Source organism: Atractosteus spatula, chromosome 4 (assembly GCF_055471065.1).
Source record: "Atractosteus spatula isolate fAtrSpa1 chromosome 4, fAtrSpa1.hap1, whole genome shotgun sequence".
Lineage (NCBI taxonomy): Eukaryota > Metazoa > Chordata > Actinopteri > Semionotiformes > Lepisosteidae > Atractosteus > Atractosteus spatula.
In genome coordinates, this window is record NC_142709.1 from 8242795 (window position 1) to 8264608 (window position 21814).

Below are 21814 nucleotides of genomic sequence, written 5' to 3' on the forward strand. Positions count from 1 at the left end.
TTCATGAATTAGGAATGTCTTTTCGCATACCCCAGCTTGCTCTCCATGAGACACACAGACAGGGAGAGAAGCTTGGGGTCAGAGCATAGGGTCAGTCATGTATACAGCTCCCCTGGAGCAGCTGGGGTTAAGGGTCTTGCTTAGGGGCTCAACGGAGTAGGATTCCTCTGCTGGCCACAGGATGAGAACCGGCAACCTTCCAGGCACAGGTGCAGATCCTTACCCACAGAGCCACCCCTTAGTCAGGCATTGAAAAAGTTATGACACATCAGTTCTACAAAGGAGCTGTTCTTCTGGCCGATAGCCTGGAAGATGCTGCACACAAATTACTGCGCGTGATCTTCCCCCTGAGTCCTGATCCTGCTTTGCAAACCGCAGGTCCCCAGTACATACGGTCCAGCTGGAGCACCAGGCCGCCTGAGTGCTCGATGCTGTTTGAGCCATGAATACCTGGACTACAGGCCTAAGCCCCCATGTCAGGTACTTGGAGCCCAAAGAGCATCATGGAGCTTAACTGGCTGCACAGGACAACTGGTGCTGCACACAGTACAACTTGTGTGTAACCCACGCGTGTTCAGACAGGACACTATGTGACACCCCTTGAAATTCCTCACTTTGAAGTTCGCCTTTTCTTTTGCTTCCTCACATTGTGTTCGTGTTCACACAACACCTACGTCCTCTTCATTAGTAGCTTCTTCTAGCTCAATGTTTCCCATTTCCCATTCTGGTTGATGTTTTTACTACCTGCATGCAAAACCCTGCACTTGCCTACATTTAATATCAGCTGCAGGTGTTTGCCCAGTCTTGAATTTTCTCTTAGTCTTTTTGAAATTCACTTGAGGCTTCTGCATTCCTGTCGTTTTTGGTATCTTCTTTGGTTTGATTTGGTACCTTTTAGCCCCTGAGAAAAGCATGCAAACTCAAAACAGGAGCACTCCGGGCCAGAAACAGTCCCAAGAGTAATACTCACCAGCTGCCCTCCATAACAAGTCAACAAAATAGCCTCCTTTTAACGAGTTGTACTTGGTGTTGTAGCACTGCTTTTTTTCTATCCTTTTTTGTTAAAATCCATCTCAAGTGAAACACCAATTTAAACAATAAAAACTTATTTCCAGACACGTATTTCGCATACAGAGTTTTATATTGTAGAAACCTCTCGTTCTGTGATTCAATGCCAATTCAGGAAGGCAGTAACCGCTCACCAGGGGGCGCTATTAATGTTGGTGTGCACTTCCCTTACAGTAAACTCACCTTGTCTTTCTCAGGCGCTCTCACGCTGAACTCTTTGGCATGTCAGGTTCCTTTCAGTTCCGGAGAGACAGAAAATAGTGTCGTTTGTGGGATCATGGCTGCTATTTTCTGCTGCTGTTTGAGATGCTGTGGAGACGGGGGATCGGGCCATATTCCGCTGAAGGAGATGCCCGCCGTCCAGCTAGACACACAGCGCATGGGTATGGAAGTTACGTGTCTGTCACTTAGACTTGTATTTTGGATGACTTTTATAGAGCTATCGGTAATTGTGAACGATGAAAACCCAAGTCGGAACAGGTAGGGTTCAGGTTTTTTTTGTGATTGCTAGGAGGGGGACGACTGATGCAAGTCGACGTCTTAAAAGTGTCAAATTGTTGTATTTTACGAAACGCTTGGTCCGGTGAGGGAAACGGTGGAGGACGTGTAGTTTTAACGATGAAATAGGAGATGCGGTGTGATATATACGCCTTGGCCATCCACGCCTGTTATGATGTATCTGTAACTCAGTACTTAACTTTAAGATCTACTATGTAGAACTAATAACATTAAAGTGTATTGAGTGCAGGTATTAGCTGTATAAGAATATGGCGATAGTGTTGCAGTCTGTCTCGACCGGCTACCTCTGCCGGCGGTAGTAGCTCAACACATTAGCGTCGGTACCATATTGTCAATAAACAACTGAAAACATCACACGAATGTACAGTGCGACTGTTTGAAACCAGACGTGGGCGTTCGCTATGGTTTTAAAAGTCAATAGATCAGTAATGAACGGTTTTGCACATTGACCAAGCCGAGATAAATTAACCTGGCCTGGACTTGTTCAATACCGATAGTAATTTAATATTAATCAATACAGAAACCTGTCCGTGACAGCACCATTAGTATTGCGCACTTTTTGTAATTCTTGTCTTATTCAGTAGCGATAATATAGAAATGGATCCAATTTGACTATGAATAGGACGAGATAAATATGCTCTCCAAGCGCAAAAACATTAATGACCAATGTTTTGAAATGATTGGAAGAATACAATAGTTTTTTATGGCCTCGGACTGTATATGGAATATTTGCTCAGGTAACTTGTTCAAGGGTTTGAGAAGATCGTGCAGTACTGTGCACCTAACTTCACCTATGAGAAGAAGAAGAAATGTACTACTTGCATGTAGGCAGCGTGAGCAGTCATAATCTGAGGGCCTGTGTCCCATTTCTGGATTAGAACCTGGATTAGGAAACCCCACACCTGCCACTACAGCATTACTGGGAAGGAGTGTTACAGTTCAGTGCCCGGTAAGAGGCCAGACTACAGGACGGATTTGAAACCTGCACTCTCCTCCTTTGTATTGATCTGTATAATAATAATTCCTTACACATATATAAAGCTTTTCTGGACACTCCACTCAAAGCACTTTACAGGTAATGGGGACTCTCCTCCACCACCACCAGTGTGCAGCCCCACCTGGATGATGCAACGGCAGCCATAATGTGCCAGTAAACTTGCCACACACCAGCTACACATCAGGAGTGATGAAGCCAGTTTATAGATGGGGATTTTTAGGAGACCACGATTGGTAAAGACCATTGGGAAATTTGTCTGTGACACCGGGGTAACACCCCTACCCTTTTCAAAAAATGCCCTGGGATTTTTAACGACCGTGGAGAGGGAGAACCAGAGGGGTTGCCTGGGAGAAAGTGAGGCCAGGGTAAGTGTACGTCTAGGATTACTGTTAACAAGGGACTGTTCACATAAAATGATTTAGAACAGAGAGCACTTCGGTACACAAAGGGTGGTGGGAGTCTGGAACACGTTATCCAGCCATGTGGCTGAAGTCGATATCCCTGTCTTCCTAAAAGAAATGGCAGGATGAGACTCTTAGATCGGACAGCTACTACCGATCAAACAGGCTGGACGGACTGAATGGGCCTGCTCTCATATTCAAGATGTCTTATGTTCTTGAAATGGAAAAAAAAGGCAAATTAACCCCCCCCCCTTTCCCCCCCCCCCCCAGGCACAGATGTGGTGATCGTGAAAAGTGGCAGAAGAATATGTGGCACGGGGGCGTGTCTAGCCAACGCCCCCCTGCATCAGAACAAGAGCTACTTTGAGTTCAAAATCCAGTCCACAGGTAAGGAAGTTCTGCTCCTGACTCCCGGTGAGCACTCCAGGTGAGGGGGGGTCCTGTTTCTCCACAGGTAAGGAAGTACCACTCCTGACTCCCGGTGAGCACTCCAGGTGAGGGGGGAGGTGAGTATGAGACAGTAGATCTCATTATTCTGTGACCGTCATATGTCTTAGCTCACACCTTGTGCACGAACAGGCATGCAGGCAAAATCCATTCTTTGCCGTCACAGGATGTAAGAGATGTATCATTGCAACAACACTGAAATGTCTAAAGCACTCTAGAGTCATGGGGGAAGGAAGTGTGCATTCCTGGCTATGATGACCTTGACTTTTTGGAAGTTTTCTTTCTTGGCTCTCTTTGGAGGTGTTGTCTTTTGGGATGAATTGTGCTCCCATCCTACAGCCTGAGTCGGGGGGGGGGGGGTTGTAGAAAAATGTAATCTGCAGATCCGGCATGGTCTTAAAACAGCATCGTTACTCCCCTCTGTTCTGTGACTGTCTGATGCGGCCAAGGCTGTGACTGGGAAAGGCTCCTCTCCGAGCGCCTTGCTCTGGGGCGGTGAGACGCACTGAGCTCTGGTGAAACCGTGTGCCCGTGGCTGTTCCTGCAGGGGTGTGGGGGATCGGGGTGGCCACGCAGAAGGCCAGCCTGAACCAGATTCCTCTGGGGCGCGATGTGCACAGCCTGGTCCTGAGGCACGACGGGTCGCTGTACCACAACAACGAGGAGAAGAACCGGCTTCCTGCCAACAGCATCCCGCAGGAGGGAGACATCGTTGTGAGTTACCGGCCCTCGGGGCCTGCGACGTCTCAGCTAAACCCAGCTTGTTAACAGAAGTGCATGAGGTTTCACCTTCTGAGAACCCTGATCAAAGCACCATATTCTGTATATTACAGGAATGAACTCTGTACTGTGTCAATACCTTATTTCTTTTTGAAAAGCGAGGTGTATTTCACAGGTGAAACTGTAAACACTTAGTGGGGTACGCTTTGTAAAGCTCTGTATTCTCCAAATGGTTGCAGTTTGCCTCTTAACTGATAATTGTTTTTTTCCCCTTTCTTTAGGGTGTCACATATGACCACGTTGAACTAAATTTATATTTGAATGGAAAGAACATGCATTGTCCAGCATCAGGGATCCGTGGGACAGTGTTTCCAGTTGTATATGGTAAGGTTGTAGTTTTAAGAAGACTTGGGCTGTCATACTGTTGTAACATTACAGGAATCTTCAAATTGTTGATTGCAAAACTATTAGTATCATAGAAGTAAGGATGTTTGGTTTACGTTTATTTAAATTGGTTGTCACCAGCCAGCCAGGCTCAATTACACCTGTAAGTGTGAGATTACGGATCCCGTGTACACCGGTGGAACTGTAAGTCAGGTTAACCATTCAGTGTTATGGTTAGAGTTTGGGTTACACTTGGAGTTATGTGGTTGAGGAGTGGTCCGAGTAAGGACTAGGGATAGGATTAAAATAATAGTTAAGGTTTTAGTCTAGGTTAGCTTTGGAGTTAGGGTTAGGGCTACGTTAAGGTTTAGAGTTAGATGTAGGTTTATGACTACAGGCAGACATAGGCCTAGAGTCACTGTGAGATTTACAGTTAGATATGGAGTTAGGGTTGGGTTCAGTGTGTCTTCATGTTTGAGTTGGACTTAGGTTTATGGTTAGGATTCTGCTTAAGGCTGGATAGGGCAGGTAATCTATCATCATCATCGAAAATAAGGTTGGGATTAGTCAGACAGGGCTCTCTCAGCTCCTAGTTAGACACCTGCAACTTCCCAGAAGCCTGAAGACTTGCGGTGCTGTCCTCCAGTCCGTGTGACTGCGCCAACATAGTGGATGACAAATAGGTCAAAGGTGGGCAGTCTGGAGGAGTCAGGCTGTTTCCTCTCTCTGCCCTATGTGTGGTTGCAGGATTCCTCACTATCACAGACGAGACATGAAATCGACATGGACTATTCTAGTGTACAAGGGTATATAACAAAAATAATTAGCAATTGTAATTTGTTTTTAAAAGAGAGAACGTTATTAGCACCAGCACGCTGACTTTAAAAGTCTTCAACTCTTTGATTTTGTGTGGGTTCTATCATCTGCACAAAGCCCTCAAAAAACAGATTTATTAAGGCAAGAATTATTTTTAAAGTATGCTACAACAGGACCATAATTTAGATTCCTTTGACTGTCTTGATGCCCTGTCCCCTTGGATTAGTGGTTAAGATTTGTCATGCATTACCTTAAAAACCCGAGTTTAGGCATTTCCCCTTCACGAACAAGTCCATCAGGTCTCCGGGCAAATTCATTTGTGACTTTTGTGAGTTGTGACTACCACAGAACACAAGGTAATCTTTTAAACAGCGTAAGGTATTTCTGCTTCTGTTGTGTTCTTTGTTTACCTGCATTGACTGTTGATTACACTAGATACCTGACAGTATCAAACCCACACTTGACAAACAGGTACTCACTCTGGAAATCACAGAAAGGAGCTGTGCATAATCAATTGAGCTTTGCATTAACTGGGGAGATATAGGCCATCACAAGTTGTCTGCTGAGTTAGCTTGGAAATAATGTGTACGCGCTATAGTAAAGAAACCTTTGGCTAATGGAGAACTTCAGAACTGTAGTTTATGAACTAAGTTCATACCACCATTTGTTATGGATTATTTTATCCTTGCTTGGCTTCTGGGAAAACTGGCCCTAGATGTGAGTGTGTCTGTCTTTGTATCTGTTTGCCCTCCTATGGCCTGGCGTCTTGTCCAGGGTGGATGCCGCCTTGCTGCCTGTAACTTGCTGGAGCAGGCTCCGGCTGCCCCACGACCCTGAATTGTAAGAAGCAGTTAGGAAATGGAGGGATGATGGTAGATGGGCCCAGACAGGACACTAGGGAAACACTCCTACTCTCACACAGGAATGGCAGAGTAATCAGGACCTCAGTGTAACATCTCCTCCTAAGGCCGGCGCCTGATACAGCACAGTGCCCTGGCTTCCCAGCATTGGATTCACAATAGGGAAGAGTGCCCCCTACTGGCCTGCAGCCATGCTATTTTCCTTAAAGGTCTCCCATCCCAGTACTGACTAGACCCAGCGCATTCTGAGATAATGGCTGTAGGGGGGGGAACATTGTCATTTGTAAAAGCTGTTACTTTCGGTGTTTGTTCGTCACTTCAGCATGTTTAGAACTGTAATGACAATTTAAGCTAGTATACAAGATGAAGCGTGGTTTCCAATTAACAGCGCTTCTGTAACTATAATATTATTTCTGACAGGTCCTGGGTCTAATGGGAAAGTGCAGTTTCCTTGCCATTTGCTGCACCCAGTTCTTCTCTATGATTAAGTTTTAGCCAGTGGCTTCTGGGTGTTGTCTTTAGCGGAGCTGCTTAAGTTTCAGCCTGGATGACAGAAGAGAGTCACCTTAGTCCTCTGTCTTCATGACCTTTTCTCCTGTGTGTTTTCAGTGGATGACAGTGCCATACTGGATTGCCAGTTCAGCGACTTCTACCACACGCCACCCCAAGGGTTTGAGAAGATCCTGTTCGAGCAGCAGATCTTTTAAAAAAAAAAAAACACTGCCTCTCGTGAACGCACCTGCACTCTTCCAAAGCTCTCTGTCTGTGTGTTTCTCTGAAGTTCTGTGACTTGTATCATTGTCTGGTTTGTATGGAGTTCTCCTGTGAAAGCTTTATGTTCCAGCCTTGTACTTCCCAGTGCGCAGTCTGGAGATCAACTGGATGACCCTAGGTGTTAAAGTACTCCAACGTCTCGGTGTGGACCAGGCTTTGTTGCTATATTTAAAAGAAAGAAAAGTGCACTGATAGTGTCGGCCCTGCTCTTCAAGTCCCGTGTAAAAAGCAGTGCAGATTTCTAGTAGTAGCAGTGAAAAACACTAGGCTTATATTGTCAAGAGTCTTGACTGAGCCCCTTCGATGTAGGAATGAATCGTTCTCTCTTGCACCATGTTGGGAATAATTTCTGCACATTGGTTACTGAATTCAGCTGTATAAGAAGGTATCGTGTCACTAGTAACTGTTGAAGCCATAGTTATGAAGCCTGTGAGCACAGTACTGTCTATTGGTGTTTGATATTATTTTGCTTTTTGTTGTAATCTACATTCTACTTGTCCACATTGCCTCACTTCTTGAGGTGTTTAACTTGAATTTGACATAGTTAATGAAACATTTCTAGTTCCATATATTGGGAGATGGTACACAAATGCAGTATACCGATAATGAGTTGTCGTTTCACCGATTAGCTCACTGCATAAAGCAGTTTGATGAATATAAAATGTATGTTGTAAAACACTATAGAACTTTTCACTGTTGATTTTCCTTTTGCATAAACCCCCCAATATTTTTCCCCCCCCTCTCAAACCTTGTTTTGTGACCAAAAATGGAAAAAATAAAATCCAAAATGAATCCTGGACGCCGACAACTTTGCTAAAATAGGTCTCATTAGTTTTGACTGCTGAAATTCAGGGAGGTCTTCTTCAATAATGAGCACATTTTAAACCATTCTTTTTTCCCCCATTATGGAGACGATTTTGTCCTTTTTCGTTGCTGACATCCGTTTTAAATGTTTCCAACCAATGTTTTGTTTGCACTAATGAAACTTGAGTGTTGAGTATTAAAAATCCAAATGGGTTTTGTTGTAAGTCTACACTAAAATAAAAAATTTGCACCTGGACTAAGGAGTTTCTTAGTTTTGAAGATCATTGGTGTTTGGTTTTAGATCTCACTTTAGTATGCAAGTATTTTACTGGTTGCCAATATAAACAGCAAGTTGGTTTACCGGAATTTAAATATGAAAGCTCTCAGGATTCTGAGCATATTTCTCAAGAGCTACAGGATTTGCTTAGTTTTTATCCTCTCTGGTATGTATGAAGATTATCACAATATTCCAGGTGGCCCTGCCCACAAGTCGCAATTAAATGAAGAGTAAAAACATCTCCACTCTTGTTTTCTAATGCATTGTATATTTCCTACATTAATATGCACAGATGACCAAGATTGTTTTTTTTTTCTTGCACTAGCTAACTGAAATTATTGCAGAGGGAAGGTGATGAAAGGAGCGGGGGAAAAAAAGAAAATCGATAGTTTTTTGTCTCCCTGTAACTATCCATTATCTGGTACAGTGTACATCCCAGCCTCTAGGGCGCGCACTTGGTGTATCTTTTGTCACCCATCCCTCGTGATGGAGGGGCGGGCTGGGCGCGACCTTGGGCTCCACCTCAGCGGGGACGCGCCTCAGTTGCGCGTGTTCTGGGCACGTGTTGCCGTGAGAAAACATTTGCCCAAGCAATCTCTTGTTTCCCGGTTTCAAATAATATAGTCAGGCCGGTTTAGGTGTGAGCAGTTATTTAAAAAAAAACAAGTCTCGTTTCAGCATTAGCATAATGTGCACGGGAATTGTAGGCGAACAAGAAGACGCGTTTGATAGTAGGATCCGGTATCCTAATGCAGGAATAATTTTAATATAGTCATATCCTGAAATGTCACTCGCATATTTCGCTTCTTTTATACAAATCAAGAACTAGTATATACGTTTCAGTATAGTTATATAGTGTGTAGGCTTAAATGTTTACATTACACCTTTAAATTCTCCATGTGCTCAGACAACATGAAAACTGAAAATCATACGTGTTTATTGTGAACTGAAAGAAGTTCATCTGCTGCGTGTTCTAGCTGAAATTGCATTTTTAAATCATTTTAGATTGACAAAGCTATTCGTTTGACTTTTTTTTGTAAAATTGGTGTTGATATGAAAACATTACATATCTTCTCCAAAAAATAATCCTTTAAGCGAACATCTCAATTTTGATAGGTACAGTATAGTCTTGCTCGTCCAAAATACTAGGGTGTATTTCTTACGCTATTTTTTACTCTGCTGAAGCACATTTTTCCACCTCAAGACACTAAAAATAATCTGGGAACAGTATTTTTAGGTCTGTAACATTTATCTGCCTTTTTTGTATGAAACGTAGGCGCATTTAAAACGTTTCCGTCTGTTAATTGAGGAATTCTGAACTTGAATTCAGTTTAATATTTAACAAAAGACGCCCATAATTTGACAAATTTTATATATTTTTTCCAGCCTAAGTGCTGTTGCTTAAATCTAGCTCTATAAATTGTGAAATTTAACGCCCCTGTTGTGAACTTAGTTGCTTTACTATTCCGTATTGTGCTGTCTGAATTAATATGCATGTTTCCATGGATTCAACGCACCAGATGTGATGCTTTAAAGACACAATTAATCTTTGATATATACGGTGCAATTGAACTCCGTTAAAGACGACACAACTCGACTGTTACTTCCTGTAGAGGGAACACCAACATGTATGTAAAAATCTATGCACCACAACGATATTCTTGTGTATTTATCGGAACTGTCCATGTTTCTAACTTACGTAAGGCATGCGCACTCTTTATAACGTGAAATACACTGACGCAAGTCTACAAGTAGGCTGGAATAACGACCTCAAAACCCCGTTTGCTGGGGAGAAAACTCAGGAGCGATCTAGCCAGCAGCCTGTGTAGTCCACCGGCTAGAGACGCGGGACAGAATTCAAGAGCACAACGGGACTAGCTGAAGGCCCTCGCTGTGTTTATATTTGTCGATGCGCACATCCATTGTGCAATCGCACCCCACCAACAGCTCGCTCGCAGCGCCGGGGCCTCTCCGGCTTTCTCCAGCTGCCGAGCGTGGCTCCTCCTTCCCGGCCCATCTGCCCCGCCGCCTTCCGTTACGTCTGGCCGCCCCCCTCTCCGCTGCACAGCGGACTGTCTCACCCCCTCTCTCTCTCTCTCACTGGAGCTCCGAGCGCCGGACCGCACTCGCACCGAGCACACACAGAGCCATGGCAGAAAACGCCGGCTTGGAGAACCACCGCATCAAGAGCTTTAAAAACAAGGGACGCGATGTCGAGGTAAGGGGGGAGCCCAGGGGATGGCGGCGGCGGCGGCGGCGGCGGCATGGTGGTGGTGGTGGTGGTGGCGGCGCCGCGGCGGGCCCGGCCCGGCCGGGCCGGTCCGGTCCGGGCTGCACCGGGGTGGGGGCGCGGGCGGTGTGCGGCTGTGCCCCCCGGGCCTTGCGACCGGCTGTGGGTTTTTTTTTGCTGGATGCTGCTGCTGCTGCTGTTGTTGCTGTTGGGGTAAGATGAGCGCGTATTCCGGAACACCCCCCACCGCCGCCGCCGTCGCCGCCACCACCATCATCATCATGCAGTGCGGGCGCGGCCTAAAGTAAAGGCCTTCTCTGTGCCATTAAACCGCGTTTTAATCGTTCCTCCACCGCCTTATGCTTTTCCCTAGTGGAAAAAAAAATAATAAAGCGATTAACCTGTGCTTTTCTTCTTTTTGTTTTATTCGGGGCCTTTGAATTGCTGTGGGAAAAGATCTCTAGTCAGCATCACACTCAGTTGAGCCTCTTTTTTTTTTCTTTTTGCTTTGCTCTTGGTAATGGTGTTCCCGACAAAACGGTCTACAAAAAACGGGGTTCTGTCCTAGCTTCCCCCCCCCCCCTCTCAAATCTTTCCTGATTTGGAGAAAAAAAAAATAAAGCAAAGACGGGGGAAAAAACGAGACTAGAAAGGAAAGCATAGCCAAGAGCCGGACTGGCCAAACGGCGCACTTTTCCGCATTTGAAAGGGGCGGCTGTAGCACGCCTTTCCCTGCCCAGATGTAGAAAGCCGAGCAGGCCGTAAGCCCTTGACTCGGCTGCAGGGACAGGGACGGCGCCTGACCCAGCCGGGTCTTCAGGCGGCCGGTCGCCGGCGACATGAAGAGTGAATTTGATGGATTGTCATTGTTGAGATAACAATGGCCCCTGTAACATTTGAAACGCAACCTGTGCAGTCCGTGAGGGATTGTGCTACTGCGGTAAAAGCCGGCCCCGAAGTCAAGGGTTTTGTAGCTCTGTTGCTGTGTTGTATGCCGGATGGCTTCCGTCCGAGGTTTGATTAGGTTAGGGCACAAAACTATTTCTTAAGAGCCTTGCATGCATATGACGGTAAATGAATACATTAGTGCTTTCGTTGTAACTCAGGTGCGTTTTCACCTTTTTTTTTACCTGCGCTGTTTTTGGGGAGATCTAAGCAATATGTGCGGCACAGTGGGAGAAGATGTAAGGACACAGTTCGTTAGAAACAGGCATAGCGGTTGGTGCTGATAATTAAGGGACTGGAAGATATGATTGCAGACATCTCACTGGCGTGCTTAATGAAATTTTCAATTAAAAAAAATGGTTTAAGGTGCTAGTGCGGGTGCCTGTTGTTTCAAAGTACGTTTTGCGTTTAGCTGTTCTGCCTTGAAGTTCGTACATTGAAGCTTTTGCGGTTTCGTTTTACTTTATTGGTGTTACAAATCGGCAAGCAGAGAAGGAACAAACGGAGATTATTCATTCACTGCACTAACGATTTTTAGCTTGGTTTGATAAGTGTTGCAATACTTGGAAAATGAGGTAAATCCACTTAAGATCTCCAAGGTTTTGCTAATGCTGAGCGTTTTACGTGGGAGACTAGCGCGATTACTTTATTATGGCATTGTTTGCACAACTATTTCGCGTGAACACCTCTGATCTCCTGAGATGTGTAGGCTCTGTGTCCTGTTCATCACAGCAAACGCACAAGAACAGCCCTCTTGGGAAACATACAACCTCATCTCAATTTTAGGACATGCCCCTAATTTTAGGTTGGGCTGCTGTTTCTTTAGACCAAGATGATTACAGGCTGACCCACATCTGTCGTTTAAAGGGCTGTGCGATGACCATGGCACTGTGCAGTCTTCTCTGGCCAGCTCTTATCTCTGTCATCTGTTGCCACATCGGGCTCTGAACTTGCCTATTGTAGCAACTGTACCTGTGTAGCTGTTCCGTCTGTCCTGAAGTTGTGACATCTTGACTTTAACATGCTGTCTCTGTGTATCTTTTCAATGGTTGTAGAACCTCATCTTTATTTATGTATTTTTTTAACTGAGCAGTCTTTCTCTTGTGGATTTCAAGGACACCTATGCATTCATGGCTTTGTTATGCAGCTGTTTTTTTTTTAATCGAGCTGATTTTGCCTAATTTGAATCCTTTGGATTGTTTGTGCTCTGGAGCGGTCACGTGTTTCAGGTTATTTTAATAAGGGTAGAGTTACCTGAATGCCTCATCTGATGGAAATGGAAGAACTGCTAATCGGGCAAGGTGTTTGGTCAGTTCAGGTACCAATAAGGTGACTATGGGTTGAGCCGCAGTAGAAACGAAAAGACAAGGTGAACCTAAGACTAGGAGCTGAGAAACCCAGTCCCACAGCTCTGTTTTGCTACAGGAACACTTCCATCACATGACCAGTGTGAATTTGCAGTTTGTGGAGATGTCATTTCTAATACACTGTACCAGTCCTGATAAAGAGTCCTAGGATTGCATGCAGTGCATTTATTAACACTTTCTAACAGGAACGCACAGTGGGCTGTTTTTGAATTCATGCTTTGTTTGTCTTCATGATATGATATTTCATGGTATATGGAAACAATATAGCCTTTAATAATGCATTAAGTTATTTTCAAATGACTCAAAGCGCTGTACAGTAGTATGTGCCTAAGGCAGAAGAAGGTTAAAAACCAGGATTATAGTAATTCTACATTAAACACCACAGTAAAAAAAGATTTCAAGCCTTTTGTAACTGTCCACAGTAATGGTTCTCTAATTGATTGGATGACGGTTCCACAGTTCTGCGGTGACACAAGAGAAGGCTTTGTTCCATTGTGTCAGCCTGGTCTCAGATTAGGAGAACTCACTCTCTGTCACTATGTTGTCTTAGATGAACTGCAGTACTGAACCTTTAGTTTTGCTTGTGTAAAAAGAAGTTAAAATAACTTCTAATGTTTGTATTAAAGGCTTCTTGAAGTTAAGTCTGTTACATTTGTGTGCTTGGAAGCAGTAATAAATTGGAGTATTGCTCCTTCACTATAGGTGAAACAAAAATTATATAATTTTTAATTTACAAATTGGGCCCTAAGGCAGACCCATTCAATTTTCTGTTTTTGTCTACTCCAACAACCAGCAATAGGACTTGCCACAAAGGTAAATATGTTGAACCTCTTGTAAATAATGATGATTCTTTGTTTTAAGGAGGTGAGAAATCATTTGTTTCTATGGAACAACGTTGGATATAAGCAAATATCCATGAAGATAAGACTTGTTAAATATCTACACAACCTTTTAGCAAAGATCATTGGTCAAGTTTTCTTTTTTATGAGTTCAAAGCAGCATTTTATTAAAAAAAATGTGCAGTGTAACAAGGTTGGGCAGCCATAGTGTTTTGTAGGATTTAGTGCATTTCAGTTTCCAACTCATCGAGACTTAAAGGAACATGATGTGACTTATCCAGATTTTAATGTCAAATAATTAAGAAGCAGAACCATTGACCCCCTGAATGATGAGGAACAGAATTTGCCTGTCCCTGCTCTACAAGCAGTGCAAGCATTGGAATTTAGATGCTTTCCTGCATCAAGGTTTATATAATACTGTAGTTATCTAGCATTACATTTACGCACATCGAAAGGCTTCTTGCCGACAAAACCCTTGAGAAATTAAGCATTGAGGCTGATCTGTTCGATTTTATGTTTTTGTCTGCTCCAGCAAGTGATAATCAACAGTGGCACATGCCACAAAGGTAAATACATTGAACTCTTTGTAAATAATGAAGAACAAATAAAAGATGTTCAGCTATCAATATGGGGAAGAAAAACATCATTTCAGATCTTATTTTTATCAGTGTAGTGTTTGAGAGTCTTTGTTTGGTATAATCTTACATCTTAAGAACTGGTTTAGCTTTTTGGAAAAACAGAAACATAACAGAAGCCTTTTGCATCCAGTGAAGGAAATTCTGGCAACTGTGTGTTGTTGAACTGAAACTCTTCTTGTGAAGGGTTTACTTCATGTAAAAACTCGATTTCTTCACATGAAATGACTGCACCTGTCTGATTCTGCAGAGTTTGCATGTTACCCTTCTTGCCAGACAGAAGGCTTTGGGGTTATTGTAGGGCACTAAGCCCGTGAGTCCAGTTGTCCTGAATAGGGAAGTGCTTTATCTGCCCCATGGAACCCAGTTTCTGGTTTCCCCGGGTCCCGGCAGAATCTTCCATTCTGATGTTACTGAGCCTTTGTTCTGTTTCATGCCTGTGAAAAACCATCTGCACCTTCAGACACCTCTCCAGGCACCTTGTGGAGTGCTGAAAGCAGGCCGTGTTCAGGGTGCAGAGTGTTAAAAACTTGACAGCACAACTATTTTGTTAGAGGTAGGACAGATTCTAATTGAGCGGCCTTATGACTGTGAATTTATCATTTTAAAACCTTTTCCGACCTAAAATTGATTTGATCTTTTATTTAGCTTATACCAAAAAGCATTTTAGGAAAATGTTCCTCAGCCAAGATGTTTTTTTAAATCTATTTTGTGATGTTTTTTTTTTGACAGCATGAGATTTGCTGCTTAGCTTCGTTCGTACACAACAATTAAACCTCCCTCGGAGCAAATCAGTTGACTGGTCACTGGGCTCTTGTTTACAACCCTTAAGATCACAGTGCATGAGTTTGGGTTTAAGTCGGTTAAGTCTTTTTGAAATTCTTTGGCTTCTGTTTGCTTTTTCTCTGTTTTTGTTTTACAATGGCATATGATTTGATGAAGGCAAAATAACTTCAGGAAGGATCGTTGTACTTTGCAGCACAGAGGAAGTAACTATCAGAAAATGTACATTATGAATTGGATTTCTACATGAATCTAAATAAACAAAATTGAGAAGAACCATCACACTATGCTGCGTGCAAATGATATATGGTTCTTTGTAGAGACTGGACATGATATCTGTCTCGTGTTTTCATTATACAGATTTTGATAAACCTGGGTTTTGAAATGCTTAATGTTTCATTGTAACAACAGGTGAAAAAAACCTGTGAATTACTTTTGAGAGCTTATTTATAGGTTAACTTAAAGCCCACAAGTCCCATTAACTCCCATTATCACTGCCAGTTGATTTTTTGTTCTGTAATAAATGGCATTTTGAAAGATGAACAAATGCCACGATGTACACGGTGTTGACAATACTCTTGTTTGCTCATTTCAGCATACCAGAATGGCACGAAAAACTCTCAGAAGTGCTTATGATTTTTTATTAAAAGCAAATTTAATAATGTCAAAAGCTTTCTTTCTTAGACATGCTTGGAAATCCAGGAGGACAAGGGAGAAGATGTACAGTGCTTGGCTGTGCTACAGAGCTGATGGCAGGTAGCTGACAGTTTTATAAAAGCGACCTTTGTTTCCAAGCTATAACCAGGATCCTCTCAGAAGGTTATTTTCATAAGTGAATGCTGTGGTTGTTGAGGTGTCTCTGCTCGGTAAAGGTAGTGTGCTTCGGAAAGGTGGTGTGTTGGATGTTTGTGTAGGTACACAAACAAAATCGCAGTTTGTAACATTTTCCAATACTATCAATTATTTTGTTAACAAGATTTAATAACCGGTCTGAAAAAGTGGGACTGCAGGTTCACTCAGCTTGAAAAATCTGTTGGTCCAAGAAAAAGTGAATAACATTGTTCTTGAAGTGGAGGGTGCTGGGGTGTGTTTTTAACCTTATTGCACAGTCTGATTGTTTACTTAATAAACAAAGCTATGGCGATACCAAAGCCTTATTTTCAAGTGTTATTGCCCTGCCCCTGCTACAGTTAGTCCATAGTTTCTCATAAGGATGGCTCAAACGAAGAGGAGTCTCGCTGAGAGCAAGTGTAAGGTGACCATTATGCTTGACACATTCTGGACATCCTTGGACGTCTGCTGCTGTTGTCAAATTCACTCTGGCACATTATCTTAACGAGGGTCACATTTTAGAGTTGGTCAATAAGGGTTTAATAAAATAGATAATTTTGGGTAAATGTTAATAAGTCATCTATAGACGGTAGTTATTCTTAACCTTACAGCTGCATTAGTTTGTATTTCTATTTCTTCAACAGTGTTAATGGATTATTATCGCAAAGGGCTTAAACGCTGTATCAGATGAGACTTCCAGTCTCTTTTCAGTTTCTGTTTTGCGTCAAGGCCTCCAGAACCGAGTCCCCTGAAGACAGTGTGTTCTTTTCAGGAGTGCACAAACGTTTGGCAGAGCATCTAGAAGTGCTTGCTGCACCAAAACATGTCGGCGTCTCACTTGGCTTCTTTAAAAACGGTATGAAATTAAGTTGCAAGGCATGTCGGCAAAACCATGTCGCAAAGCCATTTAGCCCTTTCAACTTGTCAGCAGAGAAGAAAGTAAAAATAAAAACTCCTCCTTAATAAAGTGCTTAAGGTGGCAGCCGAGGGTGATATTTTCAATCGGCTCTCGAAACAGTGGTACTGAACTTACACTGAAAACCCCTACATAACTCTGACAGGGAATGCGCACTTGATCAGCTTGTTTGAAGGGGGTGGGCTGTTAAATCAGCACGCGTCAAACAGAACGACTTGTGCTAGCGGCCTGAAGCTTGGAGCAGAAAAGGTGCCTCTGGAGTACCAGCGACGTGGCTACAGATGATAAACGGCTAGATCTCTGCTCCAGCTATGTGAAATATCCTGGACTGCCAGATTGGGTTCCCTAAAGACACGACTGCAGTGGTCTGCGCCTGTCCTAGCCGGGCTCGAAACGCTCATGACCGAGAGCTGTCCGAGTGAGAGGAGAGGCTTTCCTCTGTGCTACTTTTGGGTTTGTTCGAAAGTCGCATTCGGTGAAGAGGGGATAAAGGCTAACTGGGAGTGGGGCTCCCAGCTGAAAAGCATCCCTGTTGCCACGAGGTGGAGTGTTTTCAAAAGGTTCTGGTTTCTAAGCGCTTGCCAGATACATTTTTATTTAGTTATTTCACTCATTTGGTTATGGAAATGCATTCATTTACAAGGCTGTAGCACCTGTGCAGTCAATTGCAGCTGACCTGCCTGTGGAATCTTCTCTAGAAACTGAACACTTGAACAGTGTTCACTGATGATGCTGCAGAAGAAAACAAGGAATCCGATTTTTAATATATAATATTTCCAGCTTCAGGGTCGCCGGGACCCGGTCCTGCCTGGAGCACCATACTCTTAGAAACTCCTTTTTGTCTGAGGGGTCAGCACTTGAGATGATAGTTTGATCTTTCTGGACTGCCCCGCTCTGGTCCCAAAGCGTCAGAGATCACACGCGGTCATGTTACAGCTCCTCTGCTGTTCTCTTCCAACTCGGAGAGCCTCCGAGGCCGAACGACACCTTTCTCTCACCTGTGAGGCTGTCCTGCTTTCTTCAAGCTGTGGGAAAGAGCACGTGTCCCTGAATGTGTGTTTTGAGGCAGCTGACTATTAAATTGTGGAAATCGGTCATTCTTCCAAGTTATTTAATGTAAAAATGAAACTCGGCATTAAATCTTGAGACATTTCACGCCTAATTGGTGTGCTCCTTCCATAAATCTTCGGTTTAGCAAACTACGTATATTTTTTATACATTCAAATCCATTTATTTTAACTACACCTTTGTCCCTCCCCTACAGAAATGTTTTTCTTTGAAACATCGAGACGTGGGAGAAGACTTCTTTGGAGCAGAGCTTCGAATGTAGATTTTGGTGATTTTTATTTTCCTGGATAGAGCGTATGTGCCCGTAGGGGACTCTCAGTGCCCACTAAGCTGGAGAGGAGCACGCTGGTACACTCACTGTAGTTACAGGTTATATGCTGTGCTGATTGTAATGTTCTCTTGAGCAGTGGCAGCTGAAAACTGTTAGGAATTCAGCAGCGGAATAGGTCAACATGTTTTAGAGACAGTTGTGCTTTGGGGGTGCATATAGTAGGTATGAGAGAAATCAGTGCTTAGTAGAGTGCCTTTTCAGGGATAAGATTGATGCCCCACCTACCATATGCTTGGAACTATTTGTGATTGTAATATGAACCTAGATCACTGGTCACAAGGTTTAATGTGATCTAACACGGACAGCTCGGCTGATGTGTGAAATCGGTCCTCGTCACTTTCTAGGGTATTACTGGTATAGTGTTCTTTTGTTTTAAGCTTATTGTTTTTGTTAGTCAGACCTCGGCAACCTTACAGCTTGGGGGCAAACAGTTTATTAAGATTTTATGCACCTGAAATTGAAACCCGCTCAAATCAGCTTTACTCTTATTGGCTGCCGTCTGAGGTCATGGAGGTTACAGGATCACGGTCTGCCTTCATTTATTGGCAGCCAATAAGAGTAAAGCTGATCACTTATTGAGAATTGAGTGCTCTGGTATTTGTCTTGCAGTTCTTGCGATAAGTGTTTCAAGGTCCTCTACAAGACCGTTTCTCTTTGTAGATCTTTCTAGTTCAGCGCAGTAGGTGAACTGTAGCTCTAGATTGTGTTTAAGAGCGCCTCTGAATGATGATATTCTGTGCCGACTTTCATAGAAAACAAGGGGTCATAGAATCACAGCATCAGCGTCACAAATATATAACTTAACAGCCTGGATTGGAGCAGTGGAACAGCCGGGACAGTCAGATGTGTTTCTGGCAGTGCTGCGCTTCACAGGTGAAATCTTAAAATCTGACACTTTGTGTCTGAGGGAAATCGAAAGGTTTGCGACTGACGAGGGCCTGGTGAGATTCGAAGGAGAATCAGAACTGGGCTTATGAGATGCATTTGGCTTTGCGGGGTCTGTTTGAGGTGGGATGATAAGTGCTGTGGCCTTCACCTCTGATGGTTCTTATTTTGGTGAGTTGAAGCTCGGTGAGGCTCGTAAATATGAGAAGAGACTATCTGAAGCTGCAGGGTTGTCAAGAGTGTCCAGTGTCCCTGCTGTAACAATTCTGTCCAGATCCCAACCAAAGAAGAATAGACTCTTATAAGTCCTTAGGATATCTCAGCACTGCTCTCTCTGCATTACCCTTTCCCTACTGGTTGTGTTGACTCAGTAGTGCTGAGCTCCGTAAAAATGAGCTTTTGAGAGAGAGCATATTAATGAAATATTAAAGTTGCTTTGTGGGTTTGTGATGCTCGTTGATTTCATGCTGCTATTTTTCATTTGGTTTCTTATTTTGTTTCTTTCAGACTATGAGAAGACATCGGAATGAAGTGACAGTAGAACTGAGAAAGGTAAGGAGACGTGCATTCTTGGCCGGGAGCTAATCTTTTGTCACATTTGTAACTAGAGACATTGCTAGAGAATGCCAAGATTGCTTATTTGTTATAAACTGTTATTTCTCTATTTTCATTGCACATTCAGACGAACGCATGGTTAAAAGATTTAATCTTTAATCATTAAATCGTTCTCATAGTATTCAAATGTTGCATATCAGTTTTTATATGCGTTTGTGGTTAAACTGTTCTACTGTTGACAGTAGAGCAGAGAGCAGCTGCATATCTGCTAGGTTTAATACCCTGTGTACAGCTATAAAAAACCTTGTAAGTTAGCTTGTCATCAGTATGTGCATGATGTATATTTGATGGCCCTCCTGCAGGACAAAAATGTTCAGAATCAAGGGCTAAAGAATTAATTTGTAGCTAAAAGAATTGTAGCTAGAGCCAAGATGATTTGGGCAAGTTTTCCGGTAAAGAATATATATAAAATAATTTTAAATTAATTTGAGCCTCCCACACATTATTAATAGATTTCATTTTGAATTATCACCCAGAGGAAATTGAGGTTAATAGCTATAATTAAAGTCACCTGTCAGCTGCAGTCAGTGTGACCATGACCAGCTGCTCCCAAGATTGTTTTTTCAGTAGAGGTGGCACATAATTTTCCCAGCTGAAACGCCACAAACAGCCCTCTCCTCTACCCCTTTTTAGCAAACATCTTAGCTACCACTTTCAAACAACTTGGCATCCGTGATAAGTGGAAATTTCAGGCCTAAATGCAGGATTTTTGAATGGGGGAGGTTTTTGGTTTTGCTTTTTAATAATATGGTAGCCAGTCAGCTTGTTGTTTCCTGGTTGAGTACCTTAGTGGTGCTGTTCTCCTGTGGGCCTCAGATGCCTTTGGCTGCTGTTGTGTCACTAGTGTTCTCGTGCTGAGCTGCTCAGTGTCATAGGATTATCCCGGGTTAGCACTGTGCACTGTGGAGAAGGGGACTTTAAGCAGTGAACCCATCGGCTAATCCCCATCAACCCAATCTTTAGCCAACCTGGCTGAAAGGGTAATCTGTGCCTTTTATCGGCTAATTTAGTTGTGCTGTTTCCGTTTGGCAAATAGTGTGGGAAGGAAGAAGTTTGCATCACAGATGTGGCATTTTCCCTTTTCATTATAATCTTTTCATTCCATTTCTTTGAAAACATTTTCAAACATGTTTTATCAAAGAAACAGAGACTTACTCTTACCAAAGCTCTTATAGCTGTCATTTGCAAAGCCTGTTTTTTGGGATTTAATTTATTAGTGGAATATCCTTTTTAGAAGTTAAACTAGTTCTGAAAAGTGTGAACTTGCAGTCTAAAGTTAATTTCTTACAAATCAAGCTAAAATGCTGTCTACCACTTGTTTGAATTTCTTAGCTTCTTTCCAAGATATTTGTTTAATGACCTTTATTTCTGTTTTCTAAATAAACTTGTCCCATGCCTGTACAAAATTACCCTTTGAGCTTGCTTGTCACCTAGCTGTAGTCGGCATTATAAGGCTCAGATGTACTGTGCATTTATCTTAGTTCATAAAGTAATTGTTTCTAAAGCTTGAGGAACAGTAAGGTATTTCAATAGAACTTTGTTTAGACCTCTGCCGAAGTATTTCAAGTATTTCGGGAACTATGGGCTGGCTTACTTTAGGAGGAATAGCTGCACTGAAGAAGCATCTTTGTACTTAGAGACAACATTGCATCAGATCTTAAAATGAGGCAACACAGGCTCTTCTGTATTGTTACTGTTCTGCTCTGTTGAAGAAAAGGGTAAATAATAAACTCGATTCTAACTGTGTCAGATTCTCTCTACCTAAATTAGCCTCATTCTCTTTGGCCGTATTTTACTTAGAATAGCATGTTCTCTTCTCAGTTTAGCGTTTGCATGTTAGTGTGTCACAGATCTGAATAAACTTGCGCAGTTTCACTGGAATATTCACACAACCTGAAGGAATGCAGCAGAAAAGAATGCCACAGGCTCTCTGGTGTCTACTCTGTGGTAGCCCTCGACACTGAAAATGTAGATATGGAGTTCACTCACTCTGAGGAACTGTTTTGGAGAGATATTTGACCAAGACTTTATTTATAGCATAAATGCTATTAATTTATGCTGATATTACCAACAGTAAGCAAATGTGGGTGTTTGTATAACCTGTAGTTTTCAATTGTTGAGACCTAGTGTGAAAATGTTTAAAAATGAAGAATATGAGAAGTTCCTTTTGCTGCTTCTGTCTTGTTTTGAAGTTTTACGGTGCTAGATCACATCAAACTGGACCAAAGAGAGAGCTAAAAGTCAATAAAAGTCTGTTTACATTCTTATAACGCTTCTGAATTTTTATAGTTTATTAGTTTTT

General features: G+C 42.8%; 2 protein-coding genes across 2 annotated transcripts in view; both read left to right on the top strand.

Moving 5' to 3' along the window:
* Positions 1 to 1307: 1307 nt before the first annotated feature.
* Positions 1308 to 8044, top strand: spryd7a (SPRY domain containing 7a). Its single transcript, XM_088913164.1, has 5 exons — positions 1308 to 1451; positions 3256 to 3372; positions 3980 to 4146; positions 4434 to 4536; positions 6822 to 8044. Exons 1-5 carry the CDS (start codon positions 1346 to 1348, stop codon positions 6917 to 6919), a joined length of 591 nt encoding a protein of 196 aa, XP_088769290.1. The 5' UTR covers positions 1308 to 1345; the 3' UTR covers positions 6920 to 8044.
* A 1625-nt stretch (positions 8045 to 9669) lies between these two features.
* The window catches only part of kpna3 (karyopherin alpha 3 (importin alpha 4)), a 33384-nt gene continuing 21239 nt past the window's right edge, over positions 9670 to 21814 (top strand). The window contains exons 1-2 of the mRNA XM_088912493.1: positions 9670 to 10285; positions 19405 to 19449. Coding sequence (XP_088768619.1) covers positions 9977 to 10285; positions 19405 to 19449 — 354 coding nt within the window. The 5' untranslated portion in view covers positions 9670 to 9976. The remainder of the gene's footprint in view (positions 10286 to 19404; positions 19450 to 21814) is intronic.